The sequence below is a fragment of the Ambystoma mexicanum genome, chromosome 10 (genome assembly GCF_040938575.1).
Source record: "Ambystoma mexicanum isolate Mex_15411 chromosome 10, UKY_AmexF1_1, whole genome shotgun sequence".
Taxonomy (NCBI): Eukaryota; Metazoa; Chordata; class Amphibia; order Caudata; family Ambystomatidae; genus Ambystoma; species Ambystoma mexicanum.
In genome coordinates, this window is record NC_090932.1 from 742,060,042 (window position 1) to 742,073,552 (window position 13,511).

At 41.0% G+C, this 13,511-nt stretch overlaps 1 protein-coding gene across 1 annotated transcript in view; it reads right to left on the reverse strand.

Annotated features, from left to right (window-relative positions):
* The window catches only part of MINDY4B (MINDY family member 4B), a 322,694-nt gene that overhangs the window by 279,275 nt on the left and 29,908 nt on the right, over positions 1-13,511 (reverse strand). The window contains exon 4 of the mRNA XM_069620371.1: positions 6,480-6,599. Within this exon, the coding sequence (XP_069476472.1) occupies positions 6,480-6,599 (120 nt within the window). The remainder of the gene's footprint in view (positions 1-6,479; positions 6,600-13,511) is intronic.

The following is a 13,511-nucleotide window of genomic DNA, read 5'->3' on the forward strand; positions in this document are numbered from 1 at the left end:
CTAGACACACATGGCTTACCCATGATGTGAAATCACACCAAATCATTGTTCGCAAGCTTATAAGGAAATGGGTCAAATCACAAAATAACATTCATAAAAAGGAGCCTGATATCATACGAAAAATAGAGACTCACAATAGAAAAAGACAAATAAGAAGCATTCACAATAAAATACTAGTAGCAACCAAGACACATCTTCAAATCCCTTAGAGAGCTAGAGAATAAATCTCCACCCCTTTCTCTGTCAGTACACCTCTACAGGTCCTCACAGGAAAAGGACAGGAATTCAGGTGGTCAAAGACTGTGAGGAAGCATTCCAAGAGATCAAGAAGCGCATCTCCTCTGCCTCATGCATGGCGTACTACAATCCGGACATGGAAACTGAGTTGTCAGTGGACGCAAGCCCGATGGGTCTAGGGCCCATCCTTGCGCAATTCAGACTGTGTTTATCCTCCTCATCCTCCAAACACATCGTGGCATATGCAAGTCACACCCTATCTTCGACGGAATGCGCATAATGCCAACCAGAAAAAGAAAGCCTGGCAGTCGTATGGGCCTGTGAGCATTATCATGTATTCCTATATGGCAAGAAATTCACCATTGTTACGGACCACCAGGCACTCTCAACCATATATGGAAAATCAAATGCAAAGTTGCCACCTCGCTTTGCACGTTGACAAGAATACTCATTCACAATAGCACATCGACCAGGAAAGGACAATAATCCAGCTGGCTTCTTATCCTGATACCCCTACCCGCCAAGGCGGCAAATATATCAATTACATTGTAAGCAATGCTCTCCCTAAGTCACTCACAATGCAAGAAATCCTCCACAGCGTGTGTCAGGAACCAATACTCATGCAAGTAAAGGACAGCTTAACCTCAAGAAGATGCCACAAATCTAACTCTGGGGGGATGTGTACCTCTGAAACAGACCGAAAACTACTCAAAACATTTCACCTCCTAAGGCATGTTCTATCCATCTCATCGAACGAGCTACTGTTAAAAGATAACCGGATCGTCATACCAGAAACACTGCAGGACAGAGTAATCAGCATGGCTCACACATGACACATGGGAATTGTATCTACCGAGAGGCAACTCGGAACAAAAGTGTGGTTTCCACACATGGAAGCAAAAATCAAGAAAGCACTTGGAAACTGCATCACTTGCAACGTGGTAGCACCGTGCACATTCCCAGAGCCATTAAAGATGACACCTATGCCATTACAAGTGTGGGACGAAGTAGCAATCAACAGGTTCGGCCCCTTGCCTAATGGAAAATATGCCCTTGTCATCATGGATGTAATGTCGAGATTCCCAGAAATACATCTAATACACCCTACAGCATCCCATGCTGTCATCCCAGTATTGGACTGAACATTTGCAGACTAAGGCATCCCAACCATCGTGGAATCCGACAATGGCCCACAGTTTACATGATTTTCCAATTTTGAGGAGCACTTAGGATTCCATCATTGAAAAATCCAGTGGTCGAAGTGGGCGGGAGAGGTCGGGAGCGGTGCTCCTCTACTTCTTTTAATAAAGTTTTACTGCTCCTAAACCTTTATTTTAAAAAGAAACTGTTCCGGAACGGTTTCGTTTTAAAATAAAAGTGTAGGAAGAAGTTGAAACTTGCACTTTCAGTGCATTGCACTGAACGTTCCCCTAAACAGCAGGCACATGTGTTTTGGGGTTTGTATTGTGCGTGGGAGGGGGCGTAGGGATGGGATTTGTGGGGAGCAGTGCAGGCCAGTGGAGAACATAGTTCCACTACTTCTGTCTGTACACTTCGACCACTGGAAAAATCACACCTCTATGGCCACAAGCGAATTGTACTGTTGAAAGATTCATGGCTAACCAGAAAAGATCTCTCCAGATATGCTCCATTACAAAAGGCTTGTTCATACAAGCCATCTGCACCCTTCTCAGAGACTATCGTAACACGCTCCACAGTTTCACTGTCATTTGCCCATCTGAACTGCTGTTTGGTAGAACCATAAGAACCACGCTACCACAAAGCTCAGACAAAGAAGTAGCGACGGACACTGAGGTACGAGCTCGAAGCAGAGATGAAGAAAGCAAGACAAAAATGAAGGCATATGCTGACACGAGGAGGAACGCCAGAGAATCAACAGTGCAGATAGGAGACCAGGTACTAGTATGACAACCATAAGGATCCAAGGAAACGCCTGCATTCAGCTGAAAAACCTTGAAAATGTCACGCATGAAGGGTCACATGATAACTGTGGTGAGCCCGAGTGGACACATCACCAGAAACTTGTCATACTTCAAGAAATTTGAAAAGGAAACTCAACAAGACGAACAGTACACCGCAGCAGTGGCCACCCTCATATAAAGCTTGTGAGAAAGTTGCCCTGATGTCATGGATGGGGACATAGACACCAATGACAGTGACAGTGCACGGAGCATGACGAAAAGAACAATTTGCAGACCAACGAGATGGATTGAAGAAATGGGCTAGCAAGAGGAGATCATTCTCTAAGTGGGGGGCATGTAATATTCTGTGTCCATGTTCATGGACTGCAAGGAAACTTGCTCGTCCTTTGTTAATGTAGTAGAACCCAACAACGTTGGTTCACGTGTGTGGGGGGGGGCGACGGCCAAATTTTGCAGTCTGAAGCAGAGATTAAAGAGAGAAGGTTCATACCTCAAACTTGTCTACTGCATTTTATTAGAATTGGCCCACCAGCCCTGCAAAGACTTTTGAGCCTCAGAATTGATTGTACACATGTGCGCGCAAGAGACACTAATCTATTTAAGGAAAGATGAGAATCTGAAGTTCCCCATTATGCTTTACTTTAAATGTGCGCACAAGAGACAAAAATCATTTTAAAGAAAGACAAGCATTTGACACTTCCATTACGCTCTTGAAGTTCGTCAAGGCTGTTTCAAGAAACTAGGAACTGAACACGTCTTGTATGCGCAAGGCTCAGATCCTAGTCCAAATTGTATTTCTCCCAATTAAGCATAGCGTGTCTCTCTTCCAAGCAGTGGCTTATAAACTTGTGTTGAACAGGAGAGTAGTGACTATTGCCATGAAGCTGAAGCTCCCTATACAAAGTTAAACAGGAAAGAGAGCAACGTCTCAAACTCCTCATGGAGTAAAACGGGCAGTGTAAGTGAACTGCTCTAGGAAAAATAATAAAAGTCACTAGTTTAGCTGTTTGCTAAAATGGGCAATCTTGTAAATAGGTTTTCAAAGATAAACACTTTAGGTTTATATATATTTTTTCTAGTTATCAGTTAACATCCTTACTCTAAGAATACATTATTAAAAGTAGGTTTTTATACAACATTAAAGTCATTGAAATATCATTGCCTGCAGAGAGCAGTGTTTTAGTACTCTTGTGTTAGCTGGATGTATAGCTGGACTTTAATAAGGCTTCAGAAAGGAAACTCACACTCAAAAATAAAGTTAGGAAAGCGGAATATTAATCAGGGTTCTACGGTACTTCTTCTCTAGAAACTTATCAGCCCTGGAATATTCCACTGATTCTGGACAATCAAGATTACAGGGGACACTCTTGTATTTCTGGACTTGCACTTATTCAATACTACTCTAGGCACTGAGTAGAGGAGCACCGGCACTTTACTAAGATTGGGATGGGGTTTAATGGAAGATTTAGTGAGAGCAGAATGATGTATGTTGCTTTTCTTTGATTTCCTGCCCCCTGCAGATCTCCTTGCAACTTGAAGAGAGAAATCTGTCATTTGTTATTTTATCCACTTCTCCTTTTCCCCTGGGGTGTAGGAAAATGAAGGTCAGGGTAGCCGCCTACAACCATGACTAGGACCATGATGAGGATGAAAGTTGTGAAAAGTACTAGAAATGTGACAGGGACTAGCATTGATGAGAACTAAGACAGAGAAGGACTAAGAGTGAAGCTGACTAGGACTGAATCAATGACTAGGACGGTGATGGTGACTAGGACTACCAATAGACTGTGATAAAGAGTAAGACTGTAAAGAGGTTTAGGATTGTCAAAAGGACTAGGACTGCAATGGGGACTAAGATTATGATAAGGGTAAGTGCTGACACTAGGACTAGGAATCATGACAAGGACTAGGATTGTGACCAGGGTTGTGATTGCGGCTGCAAATGTGACAAGGACATGCAATGTTAAAAGGACTAGGACTGTAACTGTGATGAGGACTATGTGTGCGCTAAGGGCTAGAACTGAAGAAGAACAGGACTAGTACTGTGATGAGGACTATGACTCGCAACAAGAACATTCACGAAATATGTTGCTTGGACTGTGATGAGATTTAGGATTGTGACTAGGACTGTGATAAGGAATAGGAACAGTACTGTGCCTAGGACTGTGACAAGTACTAGGACTGTGATGAGAACTAGGGCTACTATGACATCAAGGACTGGGACTGGGACAGTGACAAGGATTGTGGCAAGGACTGTAATGAGAACTGGGACTTTTACAAGGATTGGGCTGTAATGAGGGCTAGGACTGAGACAAGGAGGAGGGCTAGGATTGTGTCTTGAAGAATGACGGGAGACTATGACTTTAACATGGACTAGAACTGTGACAAGAACTATAGACAAATATGTTAATAGGAATTTATTGAGGATTAGGACAGGAACAAGGACTAGGACTGTGATGAAGGACTGCCAGGGGGGCTAGAAGTGTTACGAGGACAGTGACAATGATTGTGATGAGAATTAGGATGGTAACTGGGACATTTACCAGTGTTAGTACTGAAATGAGGGCTAGGACTTTGACAAAGACTAGGACTGTGATGAGAAATATTACTGTAAGTAGAACTGTGATGAAGATCAGGATTGTGACAAGAACAAGGACCACAATGAGGCTAGGAGCAGGACTGTAACTAGGTACCTGACAAGGACTAGGACTGTGACTTTAACTAGGACTGTAATTAGGACTATGACACTGCATAGCGTGATTAGGACAATAGAACTAGGCCTGTAATGAAGATTAGGGCTGTTAAAAGGATTAGGACTGTGACAAGGTATAGGAATGTGATGAGATCTAGGAGTGTGATGATGGTTAGGACTGTGAGGTGAGCATGTCTAGGACTGGGACCAGCTCCAGGACCTTGACTAGCAATAGTACTGTGACTAGAGTTGTAGCTAGGACTAGGACTGTGAATATCAATCCAACAGAGACTAGGGCTGTGACAGGAGCTATTATTGGGACTAGGACTGGGACTTTACTGGGAGCAATCACTGACGGTATCAAGTCATGTGTGCAGAGGAATGAATTTTGTTTGGCATACATTCAGCAAAGCAGTTCCTTATTGCTTTATAAGGTAAAAACACAAACTAGGACTATGATGAGAGATTAGTGCTAACATAAGAGACTGTGACGCAGACTCCATATATTTTAGGGCCCTGCAGTTTCTTTTGCTTACTCATGCCTGTGCTAAGACACAACAAATACCAATCTGTGATGCAGCCAGTACACGCCAGTGCTATTGCCCTTGCCATGCTGGCCATATATTCGATTTCTCAATACACTTTTCCTGTCCTCTCCTCTATGATGGAACACGATGGCACTAAACACTGCAATATGTGTCAACACAGACCTCACATACACTACTCAAACAATCAAAAAAGTGAGCTGCATGCACATACTTAATATACACCGTGCTCAGGTACAGGGCTCTTTCTTGCTCCCGCATACTTCACTCACACGATATCTGTCCATACATTATGCACACTGATGTGCAGACTCCTGTGAGAGGTCAGAATTATGTTACAGCCTCAAGTGCTTTCTACTTTTGGACAATTACCTATTTTACAATGTAGAACCAACATGTGCCATGTGCCTTGTGATGCACCTTCCACACACAAGAACGGCTGAGGTTTTGACTGAGGAGTTATGCTGCTTTTGTGCCACTGAAAAGATAAAGTTCGATATCGGCGTGCAAATAATGTGGGTCTGTTGAAAAGGCTGGCAAAGGGCAGTGCCCCTATTCCTTTATCTGACCATACAGTATGTCTCAGAATTAATAAATAACAATGCAATGTTTGGCACATTGGAAAATGCAAGTTACAACTAATGGTGTATACATGCCTGCAACAGTCTAGCTTGTACACGCCTGGGGAATCATTGCAGAAACTCTTCAGTGCAGCAAGGGCAATTGTGCATGTTTTAAACACTAGTGCAAATATTGCACTAATGCAAATACGCGTCTTTTCAAAGCATTTTTGGACCAGAAGGGGATTTCTGTAGTGCTGATAAGGCGACCTATTGGCACTAAGGCAAAAAATAATTATGGGGATAAATGCTTTGAAAGAATATGCTTTTTTTTGGGAAATTGCTGCTCTGGTTGTAATACTGTGAAAAATAAAACTTGCACCAATGCAAAGTTTCTGCAATAAGGCCTGAGTTTCCCCTTCAATTGTATGCCAAATATCTGGAAACACAACACAAACCCAATTCATATTCGAATACATATGTCTTATAATGTAAATCCTACCTTCTCTGTTTCCAGCGCATACGATAAATCTGAACAGGGTTCTCGAAATCTAAAATATGATTTCTTCCATTCATAGCTAAAAGTGTGGAATGTATTTCCGAAGAGTATTTTTCTCAGCTCCTAATGAATAGAAGAAACATAACCTCAGGTGTATGAAGTCGATATTTTGTATTTATAGCACACATCAATGGCTTCCGGTCGTTGTTTGAGCGTATAAAGTGGACATTATACCAAGAGTCACCAATCCTTCTAAGGTAAAAATCACATGTGCATAAACTACCTCACAGAAAACCATTCAAGATTCAGAAATGGACCAGATAAATGATGGAGACTGACCATTGTGAGACTGAGTAAGCACATATGGGTGGGGGGAGGTGGAGTGGGTGGGTGTGTGTGTGTGCGCACACGACTAGAGTGTCATGAACCCCTCATATTAAATAGACAATGCCAGTTGTGAAATGCAGACTAAAGGAAAGAGCGAAGAATAAAGCTTCAAACATACATGTAATTACTAAATGATAGAATTGGCAAAAGGTAATTAAAACGCATTGTGTAGTGTTTACCTTGCCTGCTTCCACTGGCAACGATACATAATCTTTCAGGCAACATAATATGTTACTAGTCAAACAAAACAAATATTAACTACCATTGCCTTCAGCAAATAAGCAAAAGAACAATGTATTTTTTGGTAAAAATATTTGAGAAACAATTTGTATTGCAAATATAATAAAGGCAGTACTTTAGGCAGACAACTGTCATAAGCAACATTTTATATAAATTGTGATATGAACTACATATACATTTTGATACAAATTTGATATACATTTGATATACATTTTGAAAAAAATATTGATATACATTTTTATATACATATACATTTTGATATACATGTTTGTATACATTTGATACACATTTTAATATAAAATCAATATAAAATGTATATAATTTCAATATATTTTTTATATAAATTTGATTGATCGCCAAAAAGTTTGACATACATTTTGTTACAGATTTGAGATAAACCTGACAAGGCCGTCATCATGATGTATAAATAGGTGACATGAGGGCCACCTGTTTATTTGATTGCGCCCAGAAGTAACCCTATACATTTGAGTTAGCTTTAACATCCAGCAACATCAAACTTTGCCTTGCACATGCCTACACAAAAGCCCAAACCGTTGGCTTTGTTAATGCTTGTTCCATAATCATTGGCCCACACCGGGTCCTGGGGTGCCGCAGTCTACACCCTCACCCACGCTTCAATAACCCCTTCACTTTAAAATGGAATAGTGCTCTCATCTCACGTCTTACCCGTAAAAGCATCCTGAGTCCATGACAAGGCAATCATCACAGATGTATTCGATTTCCATAATCCCAGCTTCTGCATTTAACCATACTGTGTGATCTTCTGCAAATCCCGTTATCACCCGCGGATTGCCATTTGTCTCTCTCTTTTAAAACACAACAAGCCAACGATCATCAATGACATTTGTGATGTCATCTTTGATGTCCTGGGTGTTAGTCTTAGCAGTGCACGGTGATGGCTTAGCTTACCATAACTGGCGAATTTCAGGGGTTTTTCGGTTTTCCTTGGAACCATAACATCCCTTTAACAAAGTTTATTTTACTGAAATTCATAGGTTTTTAGTAGAGCAACTTAACCAAAGTTTTTTTTACTGAATATATATATATATATACATATATAGACATTAACATTCTCATACGTTCTTAAAGTACTTTCATTAAGGTTTGATCTGAGCTCATGGTGCATGTACATGGGCAATAAACTGGCCTCAAATTAACAATTCCTTTGTGTACATAATGAGGAACTCTAATGTTATTTTAATTTTTTGGTGCTGTTGTTTCTTTCTTCCTTACTTAATTTCCCTTTATTTGCCTCTAATTTGTATGTATTCTGGGTTTTTATATATATTTTTCTACTAACAGAAGTGTCTTGGGAGTTTTAAATTGTTAGCTATTTATTCCATGTTTAACATTACTCAAAATGCTGATAAGGTAGCATTTATTATTTTACTCTCGGAAATTACCAGATTAAAAATATTGTACTTCTGTGGTGCCTGCTGCAGCCATTGCCTATGTGTATGTATGATTAGGTTTCTGTATAAACTACAACACTTGAATATAATGGGTTGTTTACATGAGTACATTCTTTAATACATTGAGTAGTTCATGATAAGTCTCCCAGTCACCCCTGACATCTTGTTACCAACATTATAAGCACACACCCTTGTACAGACTGTTCATCAAAATTCATTGTATATGTGATGTCATCAGTGATGTCATCAATGACATTTGAGATGTCATCTTTGATGTCCTGGGCATTAGTCTTAGCAGTGCATGGTGGAGGCGTGAGTTATGGTTGGTTAGCTTACGATAACTGGTGAATTTCAGTTTTTTCGTTTTTACTTGTAACCATAACGTCCCTTTACCAAAGTTTTTTCAGTGAAAAAATATAAGGGGACGTTATGGTTAAGTTGCACTAATAAAAACCTATGAAATTCAATGGAAAAACATTGTTACAGGGACGTTGTGGTTTCAGGTAAAACCGAAGAACCTCAGAAATTTGCCAGTTATGCTAAGCTAAGCAACCATAACTCATGCCACCACCGTGCACTGCTAAGACTAACACCCAGGACATCAAAGATGACATCACAAATGTCATTGATGACATACTGATGACATCACATGTGAAATTAATTTTGATGAAAAGTCCCTACCTACAAGGGGTTGTTTTTATTATGTTGGTAACAAGATGTCAGGGGTGACTGTCTAATGTTAAACATGTAATAACTAGCTAACAATTTTACATTTACTACACACTTGTGCTAGTACAAACAATACATACGAAGATCCACAATACATATAAATCAGAGGTACATACAAAGAAACACCATCATCAGAATATGTTAATAACATTAAAGTTTATCTTCCTGTATACAAATGAATGGTGTGTTTGAGGCCTGCTATTGCCCCATGCATGTGCACCATGAGCTGAGACCAAACCCTAAGGAAAGTACTTTAAGAACATACAACAAGGTTAATGTTTTGATATACAGCACCTTTTGAATTTAAATATTCTGATTGTCAGTGAATAAAACCACCTGGTATAGATTTTTTAATGAACCAAAATAAGTGAGCCAGATCTGTGATGTCATCAGTGATGTCATCAATGACATTTGCGATGTCATCTTTCATGTCCTGGGTGTTAGTCTTAGTAGTGCACAGTGCTGAGGTTTTTCGATTTTACCTCTAACCATAACGTCCCTGTAACAATGTTTTTCCATCGAATTTCATAGGTTTTTATTAGTGCAACTTAACCATAATGTCCCTTTAACAAAGTTTTTTAATTGAATTTCATAGGTTTTTAGTAGTGCAACTTAACCATAACTTCCCTTTAACAAAGTTTTTCAGTGAATTTCATGGTTTTTTTTACCAGTGCATGCTATTTTCCTACAACTTACTAATATCATACTTAGCCAATAAGCAATATTTTTGTCCAATTTACAATGTTTCACCTCAAAACTCTGCCAGTTCCCACCTTGTAGGGTCATTTTTATGATGCCTGTACACTTTTTGCAACTTTTTGAAATCATTTTGCATCCGTAGACGTCCGGGAACGTCTGACTTCATTGCAGACCTTCTGGACAGTGCCATGTGACCATACGCTTGCGCTCGGCATGGTGACGTGTTTGCGAAGGCATCTGCACTTTGTAATCGTATCCGTGTTTCGAGGACAGTTCGGAACTGCATTTTCTACTGATCTAAGAACTTTCAATTTCAAAATTATCCCTTGCAAACCTCCTACACCTTTTCGTGCTCATTATCCATTACCAATCTAGTACACAGTACATACTTGGAAAAATGTTATCAAAACTGCTATTTATCTTAAAAATGGCATCTGTTATTGACATCCCTCCTCCCCAAGAGCCACCACCAGCACCAGCTGGAGGACCTTCACAACAAAAAAAGCGCAGTACTTTCAAAGACAATGAAGAGGACCAAGAAGATGAGGTAGAGGAAGTGCCTACTTCTAGCACCAAGATAGAATCATGGGTGTGCCAGTTCTTTGATACTGTTGGGAATGTACCAAAGGCTAAAGCTCCCAAAGTGAAATGCACTGAGTGCAACTCAGTCGCAGACTACCTGGACAGTACTCCTACGGGACCACCTCCATGCGCCTCCACACCAAATCCAATGACCGCAATGCTCTCAGAAAGGTTGTTCCTTTCTCATCAAGTAGTAAGCTGTCTTCCTCCAGCTCATCTTCCTCAACAAATACTGTAACCACACAGCCTGATGTCTACAGGCATTGGTGCGTTATAAATAAATAAATACATAAATAAATAAGGAGGGCTACAGACCATTATCGTCCATTGCAGCCCCTGAAATGGTGGATAAAGGCCATTAGAACCCCTGGTGAACAGCAAACACAATAAATATTTATAGTCGCCCCCCCTAGGGGCGAGATTGCTCTCCGACATCATAACTGCATCATTCTGCATAACCATGGACTCATAGTCATTGTCTTCAGAGCCAACTTTGTCTGCGGATGGCTGTCCTTGCTATACGACCAGTGGTTGCTCCAGAATCATGGTATCACCCCAGGTAACCATTCCCAGATTAACCATGGTTATGGGTACATCCACCTTAATGTTTTGAATAAAATCTCCAACAGATCGACCCACATCAATTGCAATTATCGATTGCTTGTTGCTGACAGAAAACATAGCCATGCTCTCCAAGTGCTCCCCTGTTTCACAGTCTGCCATCAAATTCTGAGCATCCTCCATTACATCATGCCCCATAAAACAATAAGAGGTATTACTGTCTTTGGAATTGCTGGAACTTCTGGGGGTAATCTTCCCATAATCGTTACTGTATCGATTCATAATCACAGTTTCCTCCACACCACACTGAATAGCCCCTGTGAATCCAGAAGAGCGCACGTGTTTTCTGGACCTATCCCAAAAGCTATATAGCCACTTTGTAAGCCCCTCGTCCAGTGCCTTCATAGCATTGTAACAGCCCTTAAATCTATACCTATTTAAGGACCATCTGTTAAAGCTCTTATTCAATTTATAAGAACTTTATATTTAACATTCTTAGGATTCGTGTCAAAATTGATATAAAATGTATATCAAACATATATCAACATTATTGGAGTTCAATCCCATTTATATCAAATGTATATAAAAATGTTGGGGTCAATAAAATGTATTTCCAACATTTGGGGGAATCACATTTATAGATGTTCAGGGGCATGGTTAGGGGTGGGAAAATGGGTGGGCCATCCGTCAAATTTACCACTGAGAGGAAAGGTACCCTCTTGTACTACTATTGGTCTTTCTGGGTATGGGAAGAAAACATAATTGTGCTTGATGGGCTGGACTTTAGATGCAAGGTGCTACTATGTACTAACAAGGCCCGGGTGGATTTTGCCACAGCCGTCATCCAGTCTAACAGGCAGGATGAATTAAAACAAAGCAACAAATCAATAGGAATATGGTACTATCCTATATGCCTGGATAGGCATGGGCATGCCTGGTGAGTTTGTGGAATGTTCTTGTTGGAATGTGGCATGACATGCACGTGAGTGTTCTGAAAGTGACTGTTAAGACAGACAGGATGGGAGTTGTATAGTTCATCTGGTGGGTGTGCTACATGGAGTCTCTTAATATGCTACCTGTAAATGACTTGTAACTTTTATTAATATACTTTCTTTTTCTACCATATGTGTCCTGGGGCTGGCACCTGCTTTTCATCGACCCGAGACTGGTCACCATAAAAACAATGGATGTTTCTATCCAAATAGGTTAGTAAGCACTGAGCCAGTACATGACAGCAAGCAATGGAACCTTTATGAATGAAATGTTTGTGGCACAGTATTAGAAGAAAGCCTAAAGCTAAAATGTGTTACAAATGCCCCAAACCACATTGACACCCAAAAAGAGACACTTGCCTCAAAAACAGTGTGTGGGCATCTGCTCCTGATGTGCATGGGCTGTGATTTCATGCCTGTGTGATGTAAATCAGTGAAATGTTGGTTCCCTTGTGTTCCTCTGGTGCCAGATGGAGAGTGCCTGGGTGGTGGGCACCGATGAGTCTATCCTATCCCTACTTGTGAACTTACTAGAATAAACAGAACTTCCCTAAACCCATGTGTCGGACCTCATTCTTCTCATGAAGTTACCTGTATAAGGTTACAACAGGGCCTCATTACAAGTTTGGAGGTAGCCATGCCCATATGCTACCCCCAAACTCGGGTCCGGCTCCGGGTCCCGTAAAAGGGGAATTACCGGCCATTCTGACCTCGGCGGGCCCCGTAATTCCCCTTTCGGGGGACCCGGAGCCCGTACGTCCCCATTCCCATTGAGCCCCTGCAGGGCTCATTGGGAATGGGGAGGATGTTAGCAGCGGTACCGTTAATAACGGTACCGTTGCTACCATCCAGGTCTGCTCGTGGATGCCGCTCTGCACGCCTGGTCTGACCAGGCATGCAGAGCGACACCCACAAGCAGAACTCGTAATGTGGCGGTAGAGTGATAACGGTGCCGGCAGCACTACCGGCGCCGTTATCACTCTACTGCCACTGTCGTAATGAGGACCAATGCCTTGAATATGTTTATAGATACACTTATCAAGAAACAAATGTGTTAGGATGTAGCATAGTAAGCAATTTTTAAATGTACGTTGTATGTGTCTTGAAAATAATAGTAGAATGTCCTCAAGCTGTCCTATCTGCTTATGCCTACAATTACCTTTGATGCATCCAGACTTACAATTCTATTGCTTAGCACAAAGTGCTTAAAATAGAACGCTCATAAATACATTTTGAATAAAGTTTTACAGTAGGCATGACCAGACACCAGAGTGTGATACCCATTCCTCATATTTCAGTATACAATGTTAACACTGGAGAGGTTATCCGTTCATTGTAACTGGCAAGGTGTTGGTGCAATTACAACATCCACTCCGGTTCTAAACCATAAGCCGTGGTGAATTTGTTTGGGG